Here is a 27,847-nt window from a genome sequence, read left to right on the forward strand (position 1 = left end):
ATACGTATGATACAACTGATACTGATACAACTGATGGTCCAGATAACTACCACCACGGATATCCCTTCAAGTTCTTCTACTAGGCCATAAACAACTACTAATGATCCAGTCTCTGCTAAAGAAAGCTCAGATAGCTCCACAGTCACCCCTACATATCGTCACCCTCATAAAATAATCGCCAAAGTAATTCTTCAGCAATTTCCAGGTTTTTGTCTACATCAATTCTTTAACATGTGATGCCCATTTTTGTATAGTTGCCTTCGTCATTCAGGGTTTGAGTGTTCTAGAATTGGCCTTTTCCTTTCCGCCAAAATCTTTAGCTGAATGAGATAATGACAGTTCTTCTTTTTATTTCTTAAAAAGACGAAAATAATGACTTGAGCAGTTTGTTTATGAAGGTGACGATATGTTAGTAATACCTCAATGGTTTCTACTTCACCTTTCCCACGTAATTCCACACTCACTCCTGCAGCTATAATGACTTGAATACTGCAGATGCTACCAACACTTCAATGATTTCTACTTCAGCTTTTTCTTCAACAACTCCTACTTAACCTAGTGATACTGACCCAAGCTTCAGGGATAGTTAAACTGAAAGACACCTAAACTGTAATTCTCTAATAGTCCATTTGTAACTCTTAATTTGTATCTATTAATTATTGCATGTATCACTAAGGCAATTTCAAAGTATCACCTGCTCTCTTAAGTACCATTCTGCACATTTAATCATATTTCACATACCATTTCAGTTGTTACGACATAGAAAACACCACTCCTTTAAGGTAGTTGCAGGATAATGAAAAGACAGGTCCTTTGACACATATTCAAATATACATAATTTACAACATATCACACAGCAACCAACAGCGGTAATGGATAACAAACTATCATGGCTCATACAAACTGAGAGACCCCTTCTTGGTTACCGTGACGGGCTGGCAATGTGTACGCCCAGCCAGCCACAGAGTCGGCCAGTCAGAGTAACATTACCATGGGTCAGTGTCCACCAAAACTAGTGTGTGTGTGCCAGCTCGGATGCGCCTTTCCAGTCAGTGTTCAGATCAAGAGAGAAAAACTAGTGTGGAACATCAGTCCTCAAATCAGGAATAAAAATCTAGTCTTGGATATTTGAGTTGAGGTGTAAAACATGTGTTCTAGTTAAATATAAAGAATGGGTTATAAGTCTTATTTTGACAAAGGTTCTACTTAAAAAAAGCCTGGAAAATCAGTGTTCAAATCAGGAATAAAAATCTAGTCTTGGATATTTGAGTTGACGTGTAAAACATGTGTTCTAGTTAAATATAAAGAATGGGTTATAAGTCTTATTTTGACAAAGGTTCTACTTAAAAAAAAGCCTGGAAAATCAGTGCTCAAATCAGGAATAAAAAAATGACATAGAATATTTTAAGTGAAGATATGAAAATGTGTTGTAGTCAATATCAAGAATGTTTTGTGAGTTCTTTTTTGATGAAGGTTGGAATATAAAATAAAAACTAGCTTTGAAAATTAGTACTCAGATCAAGAGAAAAAAATCTAGTCCGGAAAATTTGAGTGAAGATATTAAAAATGTGTTCAAGTTCAAATTAAGAATGTGTTATAAATATTTTTCGACAAAGGTTCAGTTGCATACCTCAGGTCAAATTTTCCGGGTACGCTTTTTATTTATTTATTTATTTATTTTTCTTGATACGAGGCCCAATCGGAAGGATGCATGTGAGCTGGCAACCACACACCGCACAACTCACACACCCCACAGACACAGTAATGCTTGGTGTTGGACTTCCCATGAATAGTGAGTGGAAAAAAATTGACTTCCTTCACATAATGGCATAGTAAATTTATCCCGAATAACCCACAAAAAAATATTAATTAAACAAGTTGGCTCGTCCTTCACATCCGCCAAGTGCAGCGACGGTACACCAATGGGCCGTGTAAATGACTAGTACCGACAAAACAAAAAAAAAGAACGGCAAAGTAAGTAGTCATGTTAAGTGCAATAATGGGAACGGTTCTTAATATAATAATAATACACGGTAACATTTAATTAAGTTTGTACATCGTAAGAGATCTTGTTTTTCTCTTCTTGTCTTGCAGCAACACATCACATCACTGTAAACTCTTTCAACGCAAACTATCTCCTTGCGTCTTTGGGTTTGGAACACTTCTAATGGATAAAATAACGTCACCTTCATTAACAAACCGTCTAAGTCATTTTTCGGTGATTTTCAGATTTTTGGTCAGTTTGATTCACATTCTGGTATCGTCACCTAAGTCATTCTTCCGCGATTTCCAGATTTTGGGTTAGATCAATTCACATTCTGGTATCGTATCCTAAGTCATTTTTCAGTGATTTCCAGATTTTTGGTCAGTTCGATTCACATTCTGGTATCATATACTAAGTAATTTTTCAGTGATTTCCAGATTTTTGGTTAGATCGACGCACATTTTGGTATAGTCGCCCATGCCATTCAAGGTGCGAGTGTTCTAAAACTTGCCTTCGTAACATATCTGTCTATAGCCCGTATTATAAAACATCTCAGCACCTCAGTTCTCCTATTTGAAAAGCCTCTCGTAGAAGTTGCTGGGCTTTCCATTGACTGTTTTGTGATGCTGGTGATAGCTTGACACGACCCCCTGCACCATGAACTAGACAATCACCCATGAAAACCAGGTTAGTCTTCCCTGTGGCCTTGGAAAATAGTCATAACGGGAGCCTGATAGGTTTAAGAATATGAACTTTTATCATAAGCCAACTGAGACAATGGGGCAGTTTTTTCAGTTTCCCCCAAAGTAGGAAAAATGACTTAAGCAATTTGTTTACGAAGGTGTCGGAAAAAAAATACAGTCAGGTACAGAATTGTCTTGGTTTACTGAAGTGTACTGATATGTGTCCGTGTGTGTGTGTGTGTGTGTGTGTGTGCGCTCTCAGAGTACTTAGCGACTGTCTGATGTTCATTTTGTGTATCGTTTATTCACAACCGACATGCCTCTATAGAGATAAGGTTTCTTCCAGGGTACTGAGTCTCCACTACGGTAACTTTACTGTCCGGAACACTGTATTCAGGTTTTGTGGATGCATTTGAGTGATATATGTTGATACACCTTCTTAACCCTTATGCCCCGTTCACACTGTGCGGACTCTGGGCCACGACAACCCAGTGACTTGGGGTATACGAAGTCTTGGGTGTGAAATTTTGATGTGAAAGGGTCGCACATGATCAGAAAGAGGTCTAGAAACAATCGCTGCATGCTGATTCGGCACAGTGTGAAGGGGGCATAAAAGTCGCTGGGTTGTCGTGGCCCAGGGTCGGCACAGTTTGAACGGGGCTTTAGACGGCAGCAATATTCAAAGAGTAGCCTCCCCCAAAATGAATGGTCTATATGTAACCATTGCCAACCTTAGGACCGTAGCATAAATATAGTTACGCCGCATAATAGATGTTTTAACTATCGTCTTTATATAGATTCTACGGCAATCTGGAAGTGTTGTTGTATTTCTGCCATGCAAAACTGACTGACTGAATTTTGGACTGTCTGTATGTAGCTCTGCTGATGTTTAGGGGTTAATGTGTGATTTTTTTTTTTTTTTCTTCTCACAACAGAGGAGTCAGTTCAAGGGCATAAAAAAAAGGAAACAAATGTGAAAAAAAAGCCCGCTGCTCACTGCTCCCAATGCCAAAAGATGTTGTCCGCAATACATATTTTCTAGTCTTTCCTTGTTTTCAGTGGTTCCTATCACCTGTGGGCATGTACCAAAGAACATTTATTTATTATTATTATTATTATTATTATTATTATTATTATTATTATTATTATTATTATTATTATTATTTACAGTATTGATCAAAAGTCTGAAATTCATTAGCATTATCACGTTGTTGATATCATTGTATATCCTCTTGGCATACTTGCAAGATAATTACGCATATATATATCTTCTATTTTAATTTTCTTATACACATGACATTCAAACTGGAGCATAATAAGCCTGGTGTGTCTCAATAATACCAGACATAAAGTTAATATTCGCCACATTTCAATTATTTTCAATGTATGTAAAGGATGGGCGACAAGGTACTAATCACAGGTATTCAGACAGCCTTGAAACTTTCCAGAGATGTGAATGTAAGTCAGGGAAGGGTTCTGGGCCCAAATAAAGAGACACCTGTGATATGGATGTGACGGGAGATGATATAACATTACCATTTCTCTGTGTGGATGTGTGCAGCAGTAAATCACACACGAGTATTCCAGACAGCCTTTAAACTTTTCAGAGACGTAAATGCAAGATAAGGAGGTCAGGTTCTGGGCCCAAATAAAGAGACACCTGTGATATGGACATGATGGGAGACAATACAACATTACCATTTCTCTGTGTGGATGTGTGCAGTAGTAAATCACACAATGTACAATTCACAAATATTCCAGACAGTCTTGAAACTTTCCAGAGATGTGAATGCAAGTTATTTAAGGGTTCTGGGCCGAAACGGAGAGACGTATGTGATATGGACATGACGGGAGACAATATAACATTACCATTTCTCTGTGTGGATGTGTGCAGTAGTAAATCACACAATGTACAAATCACGAGTATTTCAGACAGCTTTAAACTTTCCAGAGACGTGAATGCAAGTTAGGAAAGTCAGGTCTGTGTGATATGGATGTGACGGCAGACAATAATATTACCATTCTTTTGTGTGTAGATGTGTATAGTATAGCAAGTCACAACACAAGCCTTCCCTCACAGTTTGCAAAATAATATACACGTTAAGCAATTTAGACTAGAATAATCATTGTACACTTAGGTTTCGAGTTTTTACAGCTTTACTTGAAGAACTGGAATGGAAAATCTTCGACCAGCTTGAAACACAGTGGAGAAATAATCTTTTTAAACTGTACAAAATGGAAAGAGAGGAAAAGCGTGAAGAGAAAGCGAACCAAATACATAGTGAAGATAAAAGGGAAAGGAGAAAGAAAGAAAAATGACGAGAGAAACATGAACAGGCCAAACTGACTGATGATCGACTCCAGCAGTGGTTTAGGTCCTCAAACTTCAGCTGGACTTGAACATATCACAGAGGACTCGCTCAATTGGGGTGTTTCCGACAGTCCGCTTGAAGAAGATCTCTTGGACGGCCGTGGCGGAGATGTGACCGAGGGCGGGGAGCAGCAGGAGGAGCTTACCTGCCCGCACCCTGCCCCCTGCCCCACACACCTTGCTGGCCAGGTACTAGTGGGGGAGAGAGAGGTGTTAGAGAGTGTACATACAGGAAGGTATTTTATTTGAGGTTACTATTGATATGTGACCGTAGAAAAAGGGTTGTCGATGGTATGCAACTACAAGAAGGGTGTGTTGTTTATTTACTATTAGCCATGGAGAGAGAGCTGCTCGAGAGTGTACCTATGGGAAGATGTTTAATTTGAGGTTACTATTAACATGTGTCAGTAGAAAAAGGGTTGTTAATGGTATGCAACTACAAGAAGGGTGTGTTTATTTACTAATGACCATGGAGAGAGAGCTGTTAGAGAGTGGTCCTGTGTGAAGGTGTTCTATTTGTGTTATTACTTATGAGTTGCAACAGTATGAAGGATGAAATAGTGGAGAGAAAGTGTATAAAATAGACAAAAATAAAGAAAAGAGGCAAATGAAAGGACCAAGAGAAGAAAAATTTGGATTATACGACTTTGCATAGTGTCACTGAGGTAAATATATGTCATTATGGAAAAGAAAATAGAGAAAAAGGATCAAACAGTGGAGAGAATGTGCATAAAACAAGGAAAAGAGGAAAGAAAAGGAGCAAGTGAATGGAAAATGAAAGGACCAGAAGAAAAAGTTAGATTATACGACTTTGCATAGTGTCACAGAACTAAATATACGTCATTATGGAAAAGAAAATGGAGAAAAGGATTAAATAGTGGAGAGAAAGTGTGTAAAATAAGGAAGAAAATAATGAAAAGGAGCAAATGAATGGAAAATGAAAGGACCAGAAGAAAAAGTTAGATTATACGACTTTGCATAGCGTCACTGAGCTAAATATACGTCATTATGGAAAAGAATATGGAGAAAAGGATTAAATAGTGGAGAGAAAGTGTGTAAAATAAGGAAGAAAATAATGAAAAGGAGCATATGAATGAACTGAAAGAAGAAAGAGCTGGATTATACGACTTTGCAATGTCACTGAGCTAAGTATATGTCATTATGGAAAAGAAATTAGAGAAAAGGAATGAAAAGTGGAAAGTGCATAAAACAAGGAAAATAATAAAAAAAGGAGAAAATGAAAGGAAAATTGAACAACTGAGCGAAGAAAAAGTTGGATTACACGACTTTGCATAGTGTAACTGATCTATATATATGTCATTATGGAAAAGAAAATAGAGAAAAAGAATCAAATAGTGGAGAGAAATTGAAAAAAAAAGGGAAAAAAATAATGAATGGAAAATGAAAGGACCAAGAGAAGAAAAAGTTGGATTACACGACTTTGCATAGTGTAACTGACCTATATATATGTCATTATGGAAAAGAAAATAGAGAAAAAGAATCAAATAGTGGAGAGAAAGTGAAAAAAAGGGAAAAAAATAATGAATGGAAAATGAAAGGACCAAGAGAGGAAAAAGTTTGGACCTGCAAGAAGATTCAACATAACACAGAGGCGACAGGAAGAAGAAGAAGAAGAAGCCGAGGAGCGTCATTGGGGTAACAGTGCTTCAAATCACCTCGTGCAGCATGAGTTGGGTCTGGTCCTGCAGCACCTCCACGCCATAGCCATCTCGTAGCCCCCGCGCCTCTGCAACACACACACACAGACACATTATATACACTTAAACTTGTATATTGATAGGCTGAAAGCTCATCTAGCCCTCACCTCTGCTACTTCTCTAAATCATCCCAAAACAGCTTCAACTTGTTATAATGATTAGGTGCAGGCCAATGTGATCTGTTTTTACCCCCCAAATCATCTCAAAACACCTTAACCCGGTAGTAGCGACGGGCCATGTGAGAAGCCTGAAGGGAATTGGTTGCCCAGGAAGAGTGAATTATCAGGATGGAAGAAAATGAGTACTTTCAAACAGGATTACAAAGGGAGATGAATATGATAAAATGAGTTTAATATGACGAAGCCAAAAGAGGAAGAGCGACTCACCCGGGCGGAAGAGTATGAGGGCTTTGAGACAGGCGTACTCGGTGTGGTCAACTCTGAGGGCGTGTAGGCGGGTGATCACGTCTCTCATGCCCTCCACCGTCCGTGCCAGAGCCGCCTCGTGCTCTCCTGAAGGCTCCACCCCGCGCACCAGCCCTAGTGACGGGGAAGAGGGTGAGTTCGAGGTCCATTCTTACGATGTGGGGTCGATGAGAAGTGATGGGGAAAGGAAGGAAGAAAGGGAATGGAGGAGAAGGTAGGGAAAGAGAGGAAGGAGGTGGGAAGTGATGGGGAAAGGAAGGAAGAGAGGGAATGGAGGAGAAGGTAGGGAAAGAGAGGAAGGAGGTGGGAAGTGATGGGGAAAGGAAGGAAGAAAGGGAATGGAGGAGAAGGTAGGGAAAGAGAGGAAGGAGGTGGGATATGATGGGGAAAGGAAGGAAGAAGGGGAACAGAGGAAAAGAGAAGGGGAAAGAGAGGAAAGAGGGTGAGGAGTGATGGAAAGAGAATGAAGAAAGGGGAATGGAAGAGAAGAGAATGGGAAATAGGAGAAAAATTGGGTTTGATACGATGAGTTTAAGGTCCTTCGTACTATTTGGGTGATTGGGTTTGAAGGAGCCGGAAAGTGAGGGGAGAAAAATAAATGGGTTTGATGCGAAAATCTAGTTGTAGGTCTGTGGTTCATGTTTCGGAGCTTCATTTTGCGGTTCGAGTTATAGTTTCATGTTCATTTAATTCTTTGTTAGATATATTGAGACAGATAGATAGGATAGATAGATAGGTAGATATATAGATAGATATATAGAGATAGATAGATAGCTAAATAGATAGATAGATAGATAGATAGAGAGAGAGAGAGAGAGAGAGAGAGAGAGAGAGAGAGAGAGAGAGAGAGAGGTGACCTTATTCAAATATATTACCTTGGTCGAGGGGCAGAGACCACTGAGCGGCAGCCACCACGAAGAGCTCACTCCAGGACTCCTCAAGCAGGATGGCCTGGTCGCGGAAGGGCAGCTGGGAAGGGAGAGCATTAGAAGAACATAAGATATAGGAACATATGAGGAATCTGCTGGGCCCTAGAATGGAGTAATTATAGGGAAGCTTAGGAATCCAGAGAAAAATTGATCCCTTATGCGAAAGTCTAAGGGGAAATAGCGCAACGATTTACTTATATAGTCCTTTTTTCTTTAACTATTGTGGGTAAGTGGAAAGTATTAAAAGTCACCCCGTAGCAAACAACGAATATCACAACCCAGACCCACCGTTGCCAGATTATCGTACTCCGAGCCGCGTATTTACCGGTTTCTGGCCCATAACTGTTGCCAGGAAACACCAATAATTAACCATTTAAACGATAACCATATATATAGGCAGTTATTTGGGATATAAAAGCAGTTTTGGGGTCGGAAATCGGCAAACATAAGAGGCAGAGTACGACAATCTAGCAACGTTGCCCAGACCAAGACCAAAGGAGCTGCCATTGTTTACACTTGAACGTGCGGGGAAGTGTTAGTCCAATGGTAATAAGGTCAAAACTCTCTTTCCCGTTGACCTCAGCCTTCAGGAGTGCCAGCCGCCGAGGGAGCAAGGTTAGGAGGCCATTTTGAGTCACTAATAAGCAGAGGTCATGTAATATTAGAGCCTGGAAGGTGGCATTAATTGAAAGTTTTTTGTCCTCAACGGGAGAGTTTGAAATATTCCTGTGTTTATAGTTTTTTGTGAGTTTTGTGTTTTTTAAGACTATCTGGGTATTTTGAGTTGCCGTTCTTATCTATGGTTGTGTTGTCTTATATAAGTATGGTGTTTGTGTTATTTAGTGGATGATTTGAAAACGGGGTGATATTTTTTTTTTTTTTTCTTTTTTTGAGTTCCATGTCTTTCCAGTAATGATAATGTTACTGGCGCCACCTTACTGAGTCATGACTTTATTGCCTTGTAGTGTAATTTATCATTTCATTATTTTGTTGTATTGGTGTTATTCGTCTCGTTCATTATTCACGATAAACCAGAAAAAAAAATCGTAGCCTATCATCAGTTAAAGACTACGGATGGGAAGCGACCTGAGGGGAAGGGGAGAGGGGGGAGAAGGACGGAAGTGGAATGCTAAAGGAGGGAAAGGGAAGAAAAGTTAGTGGGGTGTGGAGTGATAGTGAGAGAAGGCAGGAGGAGGAATGGAAGAGAAAGAAAGTGGAAAGAGAGGTTAAGTGGTGTGGAGGGACGGCGAGAAAAGAAAGAAGGAGAAATGGAATATAAGGGCAAATGAAAGATAGGTTAGGGAAAGAAGGAAGAAGGGGAATAGAAGAGTAGAGAAGGGGAAAGAAAGGATAGGGAGTGTGAAGTGATAGAGAGAGAAGAAAGAAGGGGAAATGGAAGATAAGGGAAGGAGAGTGTAAGATATTGAGAATAAAGAATGAGGAAGGAATTGGGATCAGCAGAAGCCATAGCGAAGACATAAACAGGAGAGGGAGGATAAGGGAGAGGAGAGATGAACAGAAATGGGAAGGAGGGGAAGAGAAAGGAAAGGGAAGACAGAGAAGAAAATGTAAGATAGTGACAGGTGAGAATGGGGAAGGAAAGAGGAATAACAGAAGGAGTAGAAAATAAATGAAGAGGAGGAGGAAGGAAGGGAAGAGGAAAGAGAGAGATAATCAGGAGTGAGAAAGAGAGAGTAGGGAAGTGAAAAAATGTTAGGCCTATAAAAACGAGGCTTACTAAATATAGAAAATCATTTATGTTAGTTTTTGTCTTTGGAGAATTAAGGAGACTGGTCAGAGAGAGAGAGAGAGAGAGAGAGAGAGAGAGAGAGAGACCGACCCTTTCACCCACTGTTTGTTAGTTACAGAGGTGCTATTGAAGGGAGGGGAGCCGGGCAGCTGTGGGTGTGAGAGAGCGGTCACCTGAGTACACACAGGTGCCTTTATTAATCAATTTATTACACCTAATCGTCCACCCTTGTAGCCAGGCGCGTGATTGTACTTTTCTACCAATTATCTTTTTTTTCTTTTTGTTCTCACGTTCTCTCATCTCATGTCTCCTTTTTATTATTTTTCAGTATTTCTCTTCTTCCCTTTTTCTCTTTCTCCCAATTATGTTTTTTTTTTTTTTTTTGGCCTCTTCCTCCCTCTCATCTCGTCTGTCTCCCGTTGTTACTTCACAGTTTCTCTCTTCTTCCCCTTTTCTCTTTTCCCAATTATGATTTTTTGTCCTCTCCCTCTCTCTCATCTCATGTCTCACGTTATTATTTCTCAATTTCTCTTTTTCCCTTTTCTTTTTTCCCAATTATGTTTTTTTGTCCTTCCTTTCTCTCTCATCTGTCTCTGTATTATTTCTTACTTTCTCTCTTCTTCTTCCCTCCTTTCCTTTTTCTTCATCTTCCCGGGTCTCTTTATCTCTGCATCTGTCTAACTTTTCTTCTTTATCCTTTTCGTTTCTTCTTTATCTCTCTGCTCTTCTCACTAATTCGTACTTTTATCTCCTTTCCTTTTTCTCTCCGTTTTTTCCTCCACTCCCTCCCATGCAACCCCACCGCCACCCCTTCCCCGTTCTGTGTGTGTGTGTGTGTGTGTGTGTGTGTGTGTGTGTGTGTGTGTGTGTGTAGCCTTTTCAAACACACGACACGTTTAGTTCCCAATAATTACTCTCTGGGTCCCGTGTGTGTTAGTCGATGTTAAGGAGGAAGCGAGCAACACACACACCTGTACTCACCTGCATGAAGGAAGGGATGGATCGCGCCCACTTCACGCCCAGGAACAGCAACTTAGCGGCGTTCTCAAATACACTATCTGAGGGCGAGATGACCAGGGCGCCGGGGTCCACTGTGATAGGGGGGGCGGAGGGCAGGGCGGCGTTGAGGGGGGGTGAGGGGGACGTGGGCGAGGGTAAGGGCGTGCTGGAGGGGCTGATGATTGAGGGCGAGCGAGGGGTGGTGCTGGTGGTGGTGGTGGTGGAGGTGCTACCTGGTGGAGGAGGGGGTGGTGATGTCTGCTCTCGTTTGTCTGTATGGAGAAGAAGGAGAGAGGGTGTTATTGGTCGTATGGGTGATGGTGATGTGGTGTGTGATGGGTATGTGTGTGGTGAAAGAGAAGGTGGTGGTTGCTGTGTGGTGTGTGTGTGTGCCTGTGAGCGTGTGTTGTGTTGGGCGTAGAGGTTAGGTTGAGTGGTTGTGTGGGGGATGTGCGTATGAGGGAGGTGGTATGGTGTGTGTGGCTGTGTTGTGTTACCCTACCGATATTTTTTGGGGGAGGTTATTTGAAGGTGGTTATGAGTTGTGATGTCCATTTGTTGTGTGGTTGTGATGGGATTGTGACCAGAGTAGTGGAGCGTCTTAGAAGGTTATTTGAAGGTGGTTGTGTGTTGTGGTGTTTATGGGTTGTGTGATTGGGTAGTGATTGTAATTGGAGTAGTAAAGAGTCTTAGAAAGTTGTTTGAAGGTGGTTGTGTGTTGTGGTGTATTCTGGGTTGTGTGATTGGGTAGTGATTGTAATTGGAGTAGTAGAGAGTCTTAGAATGTCGTTTGAAGGTGGTTGTGTGTTGTGGTGTATTATGGGTTGTGTGATTGGGTGGTGATTGTAATTGGAGTAGTAGAGAGTCTTAGAATGTCGTTTGAAGGTGGTTGTGTGTTGTGGTGTATTATGGGTTGTGTGATTGGGTAGTGATTGTAATTGGAGTAGTAAAGAGTCTTAGAATGTCGTTTGAAGGTGGTTGTGTGTTGTGGTGTATTCTGGGTTGTGTGGTTGGGTTTTGGTTGTGGCTGTAGGTGTGGAGAGTCTTGGAAAAAGCCACCGACAGGGCACATATGGGATATTCAACTGCAAAGGCACTGTGTTCTCCTGTCTGGCATAATTAAAGTCAATGCATCCATCACCGCCTGAGCAGTATAATGAAGGCATTCAGGATAGTATTCTTATCAACGATGGACTGCAAGGCGTAACAAAGAAAGGAGACGTTTTCTTTGATACATTTTCAAGATATAAAAATTAAGTTAACGCTCAAAAACAAAAACTCACCATTGTTGATTTTGCAGTTGATTGCTGAAATGACTCCGATGTTGTTGTTGGTGACAGTGTCGATGTTGTTGTTGTTGATGGTGGTGGTCGTGGTGGTGGTGGTGGTGAAGGATGGGTCTGCCGTGGTGGTGGTGGTGGTGGTGATGGTGGCGGCGCTGTGGATGATGGCGGCGGCGATGGAGGCTTTGGCGCTGTTCTTAGCGGGCCCGTCGGAGCTGGTCACCTCGGCCTCCCCGCTGCTGGCCTGGGGGGGCGAGGCGGCGCGGCGCGGGGGGCTGAACGCCGAGCCCTCATTGGCCGCCCGCGAGATGTCGATCAGCGCGCTCATTGGCGGCCGCACATCGATCGGCGTTGGCTTCAGCTCCAGGCGGTCCATGATTGGCGGCTTGAGGCCCAGGCGCTCGCTGACTGGTGGCTTGAACTCGAAGGCTTCAGCGCCGGGGAACTTGTATTCGAGGCGGTCGGTGATTGGGGCCTTGGCGTCGACGGGCGGCGAGGGGGAGTGGTGGAGCGCCGCCGCCTCGCTGAAGGGCCGCCGCAGCTCGCTGGTGAGGGCCGCCAGGTTGGGCTTGAAGGCCGAGTTGTGGCTGAAGTGCAGGTTGAGGGGCGCCATGGAGGGGGTCATGTGCAGGAAGGGCGGCTTGAAGGGCATGGGCGGCAGCAGGGCGGGGTAGTAGGGCGGCAGGGGCGGCAGACTGGCCCCGCTGCCCACCGACACAGGAGGGAACCCTGTCGAACCCGGCATGTCCGGCGCGAACATGGGACGCTTCTGGCAGGACCGAGGCGCCCGCTCATGCTGCACGGCTGGGGGGGAGGGGGAGAGGGGGTCATCATCATCATCATCAGCCTTCATCCCGCGCTCCTACGCATCCTTCTCCCTGAACCCTCACGCTCCTCAACATCTCCCTCCTTCTATCCTCCCTCCCAGCCCTTCCCTTCTCCTCCTCCTCTTGTGTTGCAGCCTCTTCTGACCTCAACTTTAATGTCTGTGTGTGTGTGTGTGTGTGTGGGTGAGTGGGTGGGTAGGTGGGTGTTGGGTATCCGTACACACACACACACACACACACACACACACACACACACACACACACAATCCGTCATAATCCTTCCCTCCGCATGCTAACACAACCGTCTTTCTCTCCATTGTTCTCTCCTTTCCTCCGGCCCCGTAATTTTCCCTCCCTCCTGCCCGCCACCAGTTCCTGCCAGTAATTACAGTGTCCCGCCACCCTCCTCCTCCTCCTCCTCCTCCTCCCCGTCCTTCACCCTAACTACACCTGTCCCTCGCCGGCTCTCGTTTGGACCTCAATAGAAAGCGACAGTAATCTGGGAGGTGTGTGTGTGTGTGTGTGTGTGTGTGTGTGTGTGTGATTTCGGATTCTTTGAGGAACATACACTCGAGAATAGAGATAGATAAATAGATAGATAAAGATATGGTAAGAGAGAGAGAGAGAGAGAGAGAGAGAGAGAGAGAGAGAGAGAGAGAGAGAGAGAGAGAGAGAGAGAGAGAGAGAGAGAGAGAGAGGTGGGTGTAGAATACGGTGGGTGGCGACACATGAATCTTGAATCAATAACCCGGTAATTTGTCCCCCCGAGCACCTTAATGGGTAGTTAAAGGCAGGTAAAGGTGCAATCAATAGTGTGTTAGCCCAGTCAGCCCCAGGCCATTACCGGGGGGGAGGGGGGGGTAAGGCGCCCACCTGCACACACACACACACACACACACACACACACACACACACACACACACACACACACACCTGCACACTGAGGGGGGGATAGGGGTGAGAGAGAGAGAGAGAGAGAGAGAGAGAGAGAGAGAGAGAGAGAGAGAGAGAGAGAGAGAGAGACTTAGACAGACAGATAGACAGACTGACAGACATACGTACATATAAACACAGAGGCACACAGATGTACAAACATTTAAACATTTGGAAAGATTTACAGACAGACAGACAGACAGACAGATAGACAGACAAACAGTGATATAGCGACACTTTTATTTATCTTGTTTATTATATTTGCTTTACTTAATATCTTTGTATGCTTTGTCGTGTCTTTTTATTACTGGAAAAAAAAACCGACTATATTGATTTTACTCTTTAAGTTGTATTTTTGGAAGTATTATTAGAGTCAAACGTATTTTACAGCCGCGTCATCCTTTTCTATCATTATTTCTTTATTTTCTTTATTTTCTATCTCTTCTTTATTGTCATGTTTTGCTTACTCTTACATTCTTTGGTCTCTGGTTTTATAGATTCAACAGTAGCATCATAATAAAAGAAAATAAGGTGTTGGATTCTCCTATTGATAATCAGAGCGTCACCATCTCATCGTATATTGGAACCGCGAGGGGTGGGTATGTGTGTCAGGTTAGGGATGGTTAAGTTAGGTTAGGTTAGGTTAGGTTAGGTTAGGTTAGGTTAGGTTAGGTTAGGTTAGGTTAGGTTAGGTTAGGTTAGGTTAGGTTAGGTTAGGTTAGGTTGGGTTAGGCTAGGTTAGGTTAGGTTGGGTTGGGTCAGGTCAGGTCAGGTCAGGTCAGGTTGGGTTAGGTTAGGTTGGGTTGGGTTAGGTTAGGTTAGGTTGGGTTGGGTTGGGTTGGGTTTGGTTCGGTTAGGTTGGGTTGGGTTGGGTTAGGTGGGGTTGGGTTAGGTTGGGTTAGGTTAGGTTAGGTTAGGTTAGGTTGGGTTAGATTAGGTTGGGTTAGGTTGGGTTAGTTGGGTTGGGTTGGGTTAGGTTGGGTTAGGTTAGGTTAGGTTAGGTTGGGTTGGGTTGGGTTGGGTTGGGTTGGGTTGGGTTGGGTTGGGTTGGGTTGGGTTGGGTTGGGTTGGGTTAGGTTAGGTTAGGTTAGGTTAGGTTAGGTTAGGTTAGGTTAGGTTAGGTTAGGTTAGGTTAGGTTAGGTTAGGTTAGGTTACTACTTCCATTATACCACCACTACACAGCCACCACCACCACCATAACCACCAGCACCACTACTACCACCACCATCACTACCACCACCTCCATCACAAAACCCCCCCACCACCACCACTACACTGTCATCACCACCAGCACCATCACCATCACTACCACTATCACCACCATCACTACTACCACCACCACCACCATAACCACCACCATCACTACCACCACCTCCATCACAAAACCCCCCCACCACCACCACTACACTATCACCACCATCACCACCACCATGACCACTATCACCACGACCACCATAACTACTCTCACCAACCTGCCTATCCGTCCAGCCTCACACACACACACACACACACACACACACACACACACACACACACACACACACACACACACACACAATAAACACTCCACAACACAAGGGTCGCAAGTCACACGTTGCTAATGCATCTTCTATGTTGGACACTTCTCTCTCCTCTCCCCTCTTTCCTCCCCTCTTCTCTCCTCTTTCCTCCCCTCTCCTCCCCTCTCTCTCTCTCCCTCACTCTCTCTCTATCTCTCTCCCTCTCTATGTACACTTTTCATCCTTTCTTTAATTCTCTGTCTGTCTGTTTCTTTCACTCACTTTTTTTGTCTGTCTGTCTTTTGCACTCCCTTTCTAAGTGTGTGTGTGTGTGTGTGTGTGTGTGTGTGTGTGTGTGTGTGTGTGTGTGTGTGTGTGTGTGTGTTTTAATCTTTTTCCTTGGACCATTAATTTATTTCTTATGATTTTCCTCTTTTTCCTCTTTTCTAGTTTAATTTTCACTCGCTTCTTGTCCCCCTCTGACCTCTTGCCTCCCCTCCTCCTCCTCTGCCCTTCTCTTCCTCTTCCTCTCGTTTCTCCCCTCCAGCTCCCCTCCCCTCCCCTCTCCCCTCACTCTTCCTCCCTTACTCTCCACAACATCTGCTCTCTATCATACAGACACTTTAAAATCCTCTCCCTTTGCCTCTCCCTTTCTTTTTCTTGCTCCTCTTCACCCATTCCCCTCCTCTTCCTTTCCCCTCTCCTCCCTTCCCCTCTCTCCCCTCTCCTCCTCTCAGAACCATATTGTCTGGTATACTAACTTTTGGTAGAGTGACCCTTCTCCCCTCTCCTCCTCCTCCTCCTCCTCCTCTCCTCTTCTCTCCTCTCTTTTCCTCTCCCTTCCTCTTCCCTCCTCATCTCGCTCTCCCCTCCTCCTCCTATTTCCTTCTCCTGTCTTCTTTTCCTCTTACCTCTCTTTCCATCCCCTGTATTCTTTTCCTCTCCCTCCCTTTCCTCAGCTTCCTCCTACCCTTTTTCCTCTTCCTTCCCCTCCCTCCCCTTCTTTCTGTCCTGCACTCTTTCCTCCTCAACTTTCTATCCTCCCTCCCTCTTTCCTCTCCCTTCCTCTGTCTTCTTTCCTCCTCCCCTCCCTCCCTCCCTCCCTTAGTTTCTCAGTCCACAGAACTTCGCCTTGCTAACTTATGCACGCGAGATGGATATGTCTTGTTAACGGGTCTCCTCCCTTTTGCTCTGGGAATACAACCACGTGGCTATACCTCCCTCGCTTCCTCCCTCTCCCTCCCTGCCTCTCTCCCTCCCTCCCTTCATGCGCCTGCCTCTCTGTCTTCTTTCCTGCATCCCCTCTCAGCTCTCTCATGTGTTTGCCCCTATCTGTCTGTCTGTCTATGTGTTTATCTCTCTATCTCTGTCTCTGTGTGTCTGTGAGTCTGTTTGTGGCTGTCTGTGTCTGTTTGTGTCTGTGTCCGTCTCTCTCTCTCTCTCTCTCTCTCTCTCTCTCTCTCTCCCTCCTTACCTGCTCTTTTTTCTCCCTCACCTCCTAGTTCTTCCTCCACTGTCTCCCTTTCTCCCTCCTCGCTCATCTCCCTCCTTTCCATCCTTCCTTTCCCTCTCCCTCTCCTTTCAGAAACATCTCTCTAACATTTAGGAGCAGTAAGTAGTTGGCTTTTTTTTTTCATTATTGTTATTTTTTTTACGCCCTTGCACTGTCTCCTCTGCTGTAAAAAAAAAAAAATACCTTCCCTCTCATCTCCCTCCCTCCCTCCCTCAAGTAACAGCAACACCAACATCAACACTCACCGTCCTTCTTCATGTTGACGTCGAGGCACTTCTTGAAGCGGCACGCCTGGCACTGGTTCCGGCGGGTCACGTCCACGACACAAGTGCCCGCCTCTTTGCACACGTAATCCAGCGTCCTGGGGGGGTAGGGCCGGTGGGGCGCGACGAGCAGGAGTTAGACGCGGCCAGAAAACAACATTATCGGAAGTGAAGGCATTGATGATATCCTAGCATTTGATTTGAAGAGATTTTATGGCGTTGTGGTTAGTGAAAATGGTAATGATGTGTTAAGAATCTGACAGAAAAAATATTATCGGAAGTGAAGGCATTGGTGATATCCTAGCACTTGATTTGAAGAGATTTTATGGCGTTGTCGTTAGTGAAAATGGTAATGATGCGTTAAGAATCTGACAGAAAAAATATTATCGGAAGTGAAGGCATTGATGATATCCTAGCATTTGATTTGAAGAGATTTTATGGCGTTGTGGTTAGCGAAAATGGTAATGATGTGTTGAGAATCTGACAGAAAAAATATTATCGGAAGTGAAGGCATTGATGATATCCTAGTATTTGATTTGAAGAGATTTTATGGCGTTGTCGTTAGTGAAAATGGTCCTAGCATTTGATTTGAAGAGATTTTATGGCGTTGTCGTTAGTGAAAATGGTAAAGATGTGTTGAGAATCTGACAGAAAAAATATTATCGGAAGGGAAGGCATTGATGATATCCTAGCATTTGATTTGAAGAGATTTTATGGCGTTGTGGTTAGCGAAAATGGTAATGATGTGTTGAGAATCTGACAGAAAAAATATTATCGGAAGTGAAGGCATTGATGATATCCTAGCATTTGAATTGAAGAGATTTTATGGCGTTGTGGTTAGTGAAAATGATATTGATGTGTTGAGAATCTGACAGAAAAAATATTATCGGAAGTGAAGGCATTGGTGATATCCTAGCATTTGATTTGAAGAGATTTTATGGCGTTGTGGTTAGTGAAAATGGAAATGATGTGTTGAGAATCTGATTTCGTTATGGGTTTGACGGAAAAAATAGTATCGGAAGTGAAGACATTGATTAGTATTCTAGCAATTGGTATGAACGGTTTTTATGGCGTTGTCGTTATTGAAAATGGCAATGATGTGTTGAGAATCCGATTTCGTTAGGGGTTTGACAGGAAATATTATCGGAAGTAAAGGCATTGATTAATATTTGAGCACCTGGTATGTAAAGACTATTTGGCGTTATCGGGAGTGAAAAAGATTATTATTATTTAGGTAATGGTGTGTTGAGAATCCGATTTCGTTAGGGGTTTGACAGAAAAAAATATTATCGGGAGTGAAGGCATTGATTAATATTTGAGCCCCTGGTATGTAAAGACTACTTGGCGTTATCGGGAGTGAAAAAGGTAATGTTGTGTTGATCTGAATTCGTTAGGGGTTGGACAGACAGAGAACAGTATTATCCTTATTTAAGACATTTATATTATACGGCTCTGTGACAACATACCCCAGTAATATAATAATAGATAATAACTATATAAAAAATAAAAATAAATAATAGAATAAATCACTTCATAGTATTCTAGCAGCTGGCATGTAAAGACTAACTGGTGTTGCCGTGAGTGAACGCCCGCTGACGCTGCTCCTGCAAACAGTCTATTGTAAAATGATTCCAAAACAAAGGGTCAGAATCATTAGGAGAGGCGTTTGGATACTCCCCTTTATAGTGTTCAAGTCGCAGGCAGGAGGAAATACAGACGCAGGAAGGCTGTTGCAGAATTTACTAGCGCAAATGAAGAAAGAGTGAAGATGCTGTTTAACTCTTGCATAAGGGATTTGGACAGTTTAGGGATGAAAGAGTGAAGATACTGGTTAACTCTTCCATAATGTATTTGGATAGTGTAGGGTTGAAAGAGTGGAGATGCTGGTTAACTCTTGCATAAGGGAGTTGGACAGTATAGGGATAAAAGAGTGAAAATGCTGGTTAACTCTTCCATAATGTATTTGGATAGTGTAGGGTTGAAAGAGTGGAGATGCTGGTTAACTCTTCCATAATGTATTTGGATTGAGTAGGGTTGAAAGAGTGGAGATGCTGGTTAACTCTTCCATAATGTATTTGGATAGTGTAGGGTTGAAAGAGTGAAGATGCTGGTTAACTCTTCCATAACGTATTTGGATAGTGTAGGGTTGAAAGAGTGGAGATGCTGATTAACTCTTGCATAAGGGATTTGGACGGTATAGGGATGCATTGTTATGACTGAACATGGGAATGATGCAACACATATCTCTTATCAGTAAAGGCAACCACTTGAGACGGCTGCATGATAGGTCAGCCCGGGACGCATATTCCCAATCTAGACTGGTATGTGGCCCCTGACTGAAGACGCTCGGCTGTTGCATCGAAACTAACCACGGGTTGTTCTGGAAAAGTCTCATTGTGAATCCGACTCAAAATTAACCAAACACACCCCAGCGTAAAAACAGAAGAATAGCCCACATGACCCAAGACGATTTCAGCCTCGTACTAAACCTCTCCTTTAACAGTACGGGGCTTTGAATACCTAAACTTAACCAAACCTGACCTAACCTATAACGTAACCTAACCTAACGTAACCTAACCTAAACTTAACCTAACCTAACCTAACCTAATCTAACCTAACCTAATCAAACCTAACGTAACCTAACCTTACTTAATTTAACCTAACCTAACCCAACCTAACCTAACCTAGTCTAACCTAACCTAATCTAACGTAACCTAACCTATACCTAATTTAACCTAATCTAACCTAACCTAACCTAACCTAATCTAACCTAACCTAATCTAACCTAACGTAACCTAACCTATACCTAATTTAACCTAATCTAACCTAACCTAACCTAACCTAATCTAACCTAACCTAATCTAACCTAACGTAACCTAACCTATACCTAATTTAACCTAATCTAACCTAACCTAACCTAACCTAATCTAACCTAACCTAATCTAACCTAACGTAACCTAACCTATACCTAATTTAACCTAACCTAACCTAACCTAACCTAACCTACCTAACCTAACGTATCCTGCCCTGTTCATGAGTGGACGCCACATACCAGTAGCGTGACAGGGAATACGCGCCCGGGACAACCATCAACTAAGCCGGATACTCACTTGTTACGGTAGCGGCGGATGGACCTCTTGAAGAAGCCCCGGCAGCCGTCGCAGGAGGGCACGCCGTAGTGCTTGCCGGAGGCCTTGTCCCCACACACCCGGCACGCAGCCTCCCCGCGCTCCATCTGCGGCGGGAGACGAAGACCATTTGCACAAGCATCACCTCACACACCACCATGCAGCCAGGCTCATGAAAGTTGCTGCGATTTGGCCATAAACCTACAACATCGTGTGCGCTCCCTTAAAAGTAATAGCCTACATGACCCAAGACGATCTCAGCTTCTTGCTAAGGTTTTCCTTGGGCAATATAGAGCTTTGAATGCGTAACATTGGTCTATTTATGTCCCCGAATGATCTCAGTCTCGTCTTAAGTTTACTAATACATACTAATACATACGAACGCCTGACACTAACGTTTGGAGAGTGGAATGAAGGAAAAATCGCCTTCATTCACGTTACGTATGACTTGAGGTGAAGCAGGTTACTGAGCACCCGTCCCCCCTACCAATAAGATCAGAATCCTCCCTCACACCCAGGAGAGGCCGTGAGGCTGTGTTATGTCGTGTTGTGTTCAGAGGTCACCGCCGCGGCCCGAGGTCTTGAGAGGCTGCCGGCTGGCCACACTTGTCGGGGTTCACACGTGCCTCTATCAGCCAGGGGTCGCCAGACAGACGTCCAGGTGTCGGGTCCTGCGTGCACCGTCAAGGCCCGCGTGCACCGCCGCCGCCCCCCGCGTGCCCCTCCCTGCCCCCGCCTCTTAACAGCCGCGACCTAGCGAGCCATCGACCCCCCGCAGCTTCGTTAGGTCGCGACGCTTAGCACTGCGAGGGGCGGCGGACGACCTCAGCGGGGCGGCGGGGTGACGGGGTGACGGGGCGAGACGGTCGTGTGACGGAATGACTTTGTTACCGATAAAAAAGATGTCCTTACCAACATATATATAGATATATATATATATATATATATATATATATATATATATATATATATATATATATATATATATGTATATATATATATATATATATATATATATATATATATATATATATATATATATATATATATATATATATATATATATATATATATATATATATATATATATATATATATATATATATATATATATATATATATATATATATATATATATATATATATATATATATATATATATATATATATTATAAATGAGGGCATGAGGTCATTTCGGAGCATGAGATGTACCTTCATTGGGCAGGGTGCGAGGACTCCCAGGTGCGATCACACAAACACACACGTACGCGTCTGCTGAAGGTGTGGCTGAAGGGGTGACCGAAGCTGCTGGAGGATGATGACGAGGATGATGATGCGGAGGAGGTGATCAGGTGTCGGCGGAACAGGACGCAGACGGTTTACGTTTATGCAGAGTGACGGGCAGGCCGCGTTGAGGAAGGGCCGGGAACTGTCTGTCTGACGTCGCCGCCGCCTGCCGCCCGCCGCATGACCCTGTGTGGCTCTCTTGATCTAATCTGGTGGGAGCGCGGCGGCTGCTGCTGATACTGGCGATCTCCGCGACGCACGCCGCGCCGCGCCGCGAGAGCAGGACCCCCGAAGGACCGTGTTCAGCTGCCCACGTGCCGTGACCCATGTAGCCCAGCCCATGCCCGCGACGACCCTGCCCCCTATTGCTACCTATACCTGCTACTTATACTACTACTACTACTACTATTATTAAAACTACTACTACTACTACTACTACTTTTTTTTTCTAGTACATAAATGATACCTCCACCCATGTTTATTTTCCCGACACATAATCACTACTACTACTACTACTACTATTAAAACTACTACTACTACTACTACTACTACTACTACTACTACTACTACTACTACTACTACTACTACTACCACTACTGCAGCCGTTAATAACCATACAGCACCACAACTATTACAATCACCACCACCATCACCACCACCACCAGTACTCTTAATTAACCACCGCCATCATTACCATTACTACTACCTCCACCTACCCACCCACCACCACCACCACCACTCCCTCCTCCCCTCCCCCCACCAACCCACCCACCCCGGGGCAGCTGCATGACCCCGCGTGGCCCGTTCTCACCTGTGTTGACCGAGACAATGAAAAACGACACCTGTCCGCCGCCCAACGACCCGTGACGCCGCTGATGAATATTTGATGGGCTCGATGGCGGCTTTTGTCCTCCCCTCTCGTGGCCCCCTTCCCCCCCCTTCCTTCCCCTCCTTCAGTCACTCCCCTTCCTCTCTCCCCTCACTTCCTCCCCTCGCTCTCTCTCTCTCTCTCCCCTCTCTCGGCCCCTCCCCTCCCCCCTCCCTTCCTCCTCCTCCTCTCCTCTTTCTCCCTTTTCCTCTCCTTCAGTCATTCTCCTTCCTCCTTCCCTTCACTTCCTCCCCTCTTCCTGGCCCTTCCTCCCCTTTCTCCTCCTCTCCTCTCTCTCCCTTTCTTCCCCTCCTTCCCTTCTTCTCCTTCAGTCACTCCCTTCTCCCTCCTTTCACTTCCTCTCCTCTTGTGACCCTTCTTCCTCTCTCTCCCCCTTTCTCTCCCTCTCCCCTTCCTCCTCTCCCCTCACCCCCTTTCCTTTCCTTTCGTGTTCCTCCCTCCCCCCTCCCTCTTACTCTTCCTCTCCTTCCTCCTTCCTCCTTCCTTCCTTCCTCCCCTCTTCCTTCCACTCCTTTGTCCTCCCTCCTCTCCCTTTCTTCCTCTCCCTTCCTTCTCCTCCCTCTCCTTCCTCCTCCTTCCTCTCCTTTCCTTCCCTCTCCCTCCCTTTCTCCACTTTTTCTCCTCCCTTCTCCCTCCTTTCTCCCTTCCTCTCCTTCCTTCCTTTCTCTCCTTTCTCCTCTCTCCCTTTTCTCCTCTCCCCTCCTCCCTCCTCTCCTCCTTCCTCTTCCTTTCTCCTCCTCCTCCTCCTTCCTCTCCCTCTCCCTTCCTCTCTCCTTCCTTCCTTCTCCTCTCCTTCCTCCTTTCTCCTCTCTCCTTTCCTCCTCCTCCTCCTCTCTTCCTCTCTTCCTTCCTCTCCTCCTCCTTTCCCTCTCCCTCTCTCCCTCTCCTTCCTCCCTTTTCTCTCTTTCCTTTCTCTCCATTTCCTTTCTCGCTCCTTTCTCTCCTTACCCTGTCCTTCCTTTCCTTCCCCTTCCTCCTACACTTCCATTCCTCCTCCTCCTCCTCCTCCTCCTCCTCTTCCCCTCTCCCAATTTCTCTGCTTTTTGTTATCATTCTCCCATTAGATGATAATTCGCTCCACTTTCCTAGTTATTTTTTTTATCTTTTTATCTTTTTATTTTTATTTTTTTGTCTCATATGCTTGTTTTTCTATTTTTTTCTCCCTTTATTATTTATTTGTGAGTTGTTTCTGTTGTTGCTTTGCCTTTTTTTTTGTCTCTCTACGCTTCTCGGTGAATTCCTGTTGGTTTAGTTGATGTTCTGAAGCTTATTGCATTTATAGAGTCGCTTCTCCGACATTTTTTTGGTGGTTAGTAAGTTAATATTCTAAAGCTGATTGGAGTATAGAGTCGCTTCGCTTTTGTTTTCCGAGCATAGAGTCGTTAATCCTGCTCTGGTATCTTCTCCGTCATTTGTTTTGGTTCTAGGTGGTTAGTAAGTTAATATTCTAAAGCTGATTGGAGTATAGAGTCGCTTCGCTTTTGTTTCTCGAGCATAGAGTCGTTATTCCTGCACTGGTATCTTCTCCGTCATGCGTTTTGGTTCTAGGTGTTTAATAAGTCAATATTCTAAAGCTGATTGGAGTATAGAGTCGCTTCGCTTTTGTTTTCCGAGCATAGAGTCGTTAATCCTGCTCTGGTATCTTCTCCGACATTTGTTTTGGTTCTAGATGGTTAATAAGCGTTCTAAAGATGATTGGAGTATATAGAGTCGCTTCGCTTTTGCTTTTCAAGCCTAGCGTCGTTACTGTTGTAGTGGCCTCTCTTTTTCCTTCAGATCTGACTCTTGGTGGTTATTTTATCAGTCAATGTTCTGAATCTTTTGCATTATCAAGTCCTGAAGACCACCTATCAACCCGGACTCTAGACAAACTCTCTAAAAAGGATCAAAGATGAGCTCCGGGGGGCTGCAGGAGTCAAGAAAGATGGGGTTACTATAAAAATACTTGCCAGGCCCCACAAGGAAAGCCTATCGGTGCTAATGGTGGAACGCAATAAACAATGTCTCCTCTCCCTGTCTCGTCGCGTGGGTGTTGTGTCCCCGGCGAGTGTTTTGCGGCACGTGTCATGGGCGGGTTTATTGTTAGCGGGCAAAGCGTTGACGTGTGTGTGCCGTGCGCCGGTCACGTGGCAATGTTTGACCCGCAAGGAAGGGGTCAAGGAGGTTGGTCTTTTAGGAGGGGGGGACTGGAGGAAGGGGATGGGGAGGGCAGGGGTTGAAGGGAAATGCTGGAAGTGATCGTTGGGGTATCTTTTTAAGGGGACACGAATGCGTTTTTTTGTGTTAATGTTGAAAGGAAATGCTGGAAGCGATCGTTTGAGTTATCTTTTTAAGGGGATACGAATGAGTGTTTTTTTTTTAATGTTGGGGAAGGGGGGGGGAGGGGGGCAGTTGTTGGAGGGAAATGCTGGAAGCGATCGTTTGAGTTATCTTTTTAAGGGGATACGAATGATTTTTTTTTTTTAATGTGGGAGAAGGGGGGGGGCAGGTGTTGAAGGGAAATGCTGGAAGTGATCGTTGGGTTGTCTTTTTAAGGGGACACAAATGATTTTTTTTTTAATGTTGGAGAAGGGGGGGGCAGGTGTTGAAGGGAAATGCTGGAAGTGATCGTTTGGGGTATCTTTTTAAGGGGACACGAATGATTTTTTTTTTAATGTTGGAGAAGGGGGGGGGGCAGGTGTTGAAGGGAAATGCTGGAAGTGATCGTTTGGGGTATCTTTTTAAGGGGATACGAATGTTTTTTTTTTAATGTTGGAAATCATCACTGCATTCCATATTTTTTTCAAGGTTGTATACGTATGATTGTTATTGAGAAGTGTGGGAAGTGGTCACAACTTTATATACGTATTTTTTTTTATGGGGTGGGCGGGACTAGTCTGTAAAGTGAAATACCGCAAAATAATCACAACACTTATATCGTTTTTTGAGGGAGTGCGTATGAGTGGTTTGACATCCTGGAGGAAACACAACTACGGCTTTATCTTATTATTATTTTTTTTTTAAGTGCAGTGGTAGGAGTTATTAATTAATTTCGATGGTAGTGGAGGGGGGAGGGGGGATGAGAGTGAAACCCCCCACTTATAGGCCTACCTTCGCCAGTAACCCACTTCATCTTCTTACTATACCCTTGATTAAAAACAAAAACAAACAAACAAACAACAACAAAAAACCCTCCAAGGCACTGCAACACCAAACTCACCACCAACCACCACAACCACTTGACCCCCCCCCCCCTCCCTTTCCCTACCATAACCAAGAGTAGTAGCTTTGGCAGTGGTGACGGCGGAGGAGGAGGAGGAGGAGGAGGAGGAGGAAAGGAATAGGATGTGATGATAAGAGATAAGAGAGAGAGAGAGAGAGAGAGAGAGAGAGAGAGAGAGAGAGAGAGAGAGAGAGAGAGAGAGAGAGAGAGAGAGAGGAGAGGGAGATGATGAGGAGAAAGGAAGGAATAGGATGTGATGATAAGGGATAAGAGAGAGAGAGAGAGAGGAAAAAGGAGAGGAGAGAAGATGAGAGAGCGAGAGAGAGAGAGAGAGAGAGAGAGAGAGAGAGAGAGAGAGAGAGAGAGAGAGAGAGAGAGAGAGAGAGAGAGAGAGAGTGTAGGAAAAAAAAAGGAGAGGGAGAGAAGATGAGAGGGAATACGGAGGAGGAGGAGAAGGAGGAGGAAGAAGAAGGAGAAGAGGAGGAGAAGTGTGAGGGAAGAGGAGGGGCCGCGCAGCACAGTAACACCCCATCATCACGCCTTCATTAGCGGGCCGTGGACAAGGCGGCCCTAACTATCTTCTAATGACCGGCTGCCTCGACCACGGCTGGCGAGGGCGCAGGCTGGCGGGGAGGAGGAGGAGGAGGAGGAGGAGTGGACTGGAAGGGCTGCAAAGGATGAAGGACAGGAGGAGGAAGAGGAAGAGGAGGAGGAGGAGGAGGATGACAATGGGGAAGATATGAAAACCAAAAAAGAAGGAAATAAACTGGAAAAAAAAGAGAAAGCAGAAAAGGAGAAAGGGGAGGAGGAGGAGGAAGAAGGAGAATTGAACGAGGAAGAGGTGGAGAAAGAGAAAGTGGAGGAAGATGGAAGTGAGGAAGAGAAGGAAGAAGGTGTGGACTGACAGGGAAGAGAGAGAGAGAGAGAGAGAGAGAGAGAGAGAGAGAGAGAGAGAGAGAGAGAGAGAGAGAGAGAGAGAGAGAGAGAGAGAGAGAGAGAGAGAGAGAGAGAGAGAGAGAGAGAGAGAGAGGAGGAGAGAGTGAGGGAGAAAGGAGAGAGAGAGAGAGAGGGAGAAGGGGAGAGGGGAGAGCTGTTACGCCGCGCATTATCCTCGCACACCGGCAAATTGTCTCAAATTGTCAAGCTGAGAAGTCTGGGAGGGAGGGAGAGAAAGAGAGAGAGAGAGAGAGAGAGATAGGGGAGAGAAAAGAGTGAGAGAGAGAGCAAGTGAGGGAGAGAGAGTTCATAACCGCCCTTCCTCCACCCCTCCACAAGGCGTCTCTCTCCCGTCTTCTCTCTCTCCCTCAAATATTCTCTCCCTTCGAACACTTAATTAAAGAGAGAGAGAGAGAGAGAGAGAGAGAGAGAGAGAGAGAGAGAGAGACGGTAAAGCACAGGGTAAGGGAGAGAAAGCCGAGGAAAGGAGGGGAAGGGAGGGAGAGAGAGAGAGAGAGAGGGGGGGTCGAGGGTACAGGTGAGGGCGTGGGGGGTGGGGGGGGCGTGGGAAGTCGCAGGTGTGGGTGCCAGAGGGTCGATGCTGCCAATATTGACGCAAGACACCACCGCTACCAGCCCCCCCCTTCCCCCCTTTCCCCCCTTCCCCTCCCCCCTCCCTGATGTAGCATACCTTGAGCCTATGTACCCCTCCCCCCTCCTTTCCTCCCCTCCTTCCCCTTCTCTTTTCTTTCCTTTCTTCCCCTTTCATCCTTCTTCCCCCCCCCCCCCCTCAACCAAACCTATTCATTCCATCCTTCTCTTCCTCCTCCTCCTCCTCCTCCTCCTCCTCCTCCTCCTCCTCCTGCTTCTTCTCCTCCTCCTCCTATTTCCTATCGTTCTTCTTCTTTTCTTCCTCCTTTCATTTTGCTTCCCCCTCTACCCCTTCAACCTATTCTTCCTATCTTCCTCCTCCTCTTCCTCTTCTTCCTTTTCCTTCTCCTCCTCCTCCTCCTCCTATTTCCTGTCGTTCTCCTCCTTTTCTACCTCCTTTCATTCTGCTTTCCCTTCTACCCCTTCAACCTATTCTTTCTATCCTCCTCCTCTTCCTCTTCCTCTTCTTCCTTTTCCTCTTCCTCTTCCTCTTTCCTATCCTTCCTTTACTTTCTATCCTTCTTCTTCTTCTCCCTCCTTCAACTCATTTTATTTTCTTCCTCTTTCTCTTCCTCC

At 44.8% G+C, this 27,847-nt stretch overlaps 1 protein-coding gene across 2 annotated transcripts; it reads right to left on the reverse strand.

Moving 5' to 3' along the window:
• Nucleotides 1-345: 345 nt before the first annotated feature.
• Nucleotides 346-21,720, reverse strand: LOC127007852 (photoreceptor-specific nuclear receptor-like). Of its 2 annotated transcripts, none has more exons than XM_050879250.1 (9): nt 21,575-21,720; nt 20,289-20,413; nt 17,161-17,276; nt 12,143-12,946; nt 10,842-11,131; nt 8,057-8,150; nt 7,143-7,295; nt 6,715-6,785; nt 346-5,230 (listed from the first exon to the last, which is right to left on the reverse strand). In XM_050879250.1, the coding sequence occupies exons 2-9, from the start codon at nt 20,411-20,413 to the stop codon at nt 5,054-5,056; spliced, it is 1,830 nt and encodes a 609-aa protein (XP_050735207.1). In that variant the 5' UTR covers nt 21,575-21,720; the 3' UTR covers nt 346-5,053. The 2 variants fall into 2 exon arrangements, with proteins under 2 accessions (XP_050735207.1, XP_050735206.1); XM_050879249.1 differs by having other exon boundaries at nt 21,519-21,668.
• Nucleotides 21,721-27,847: the final 6,127 nt, after the last annotated feature.

The sequence above is a fragment of the Eriocheir sinensis genome, chromosome 36, assembly GCF_024679095.1.
Source record: "Eriocheir sinensis breed Jianghai 21 chromosome 36, ASM2467909v1, whole genome shotgun sequence".
Classification (NCBI taxonomy): Eukaryota; Metazoa; Arthropoda; class Malacostraca; order Decapoda; family Varunidae; genus Eriocheir; species Eriocheir sinensis.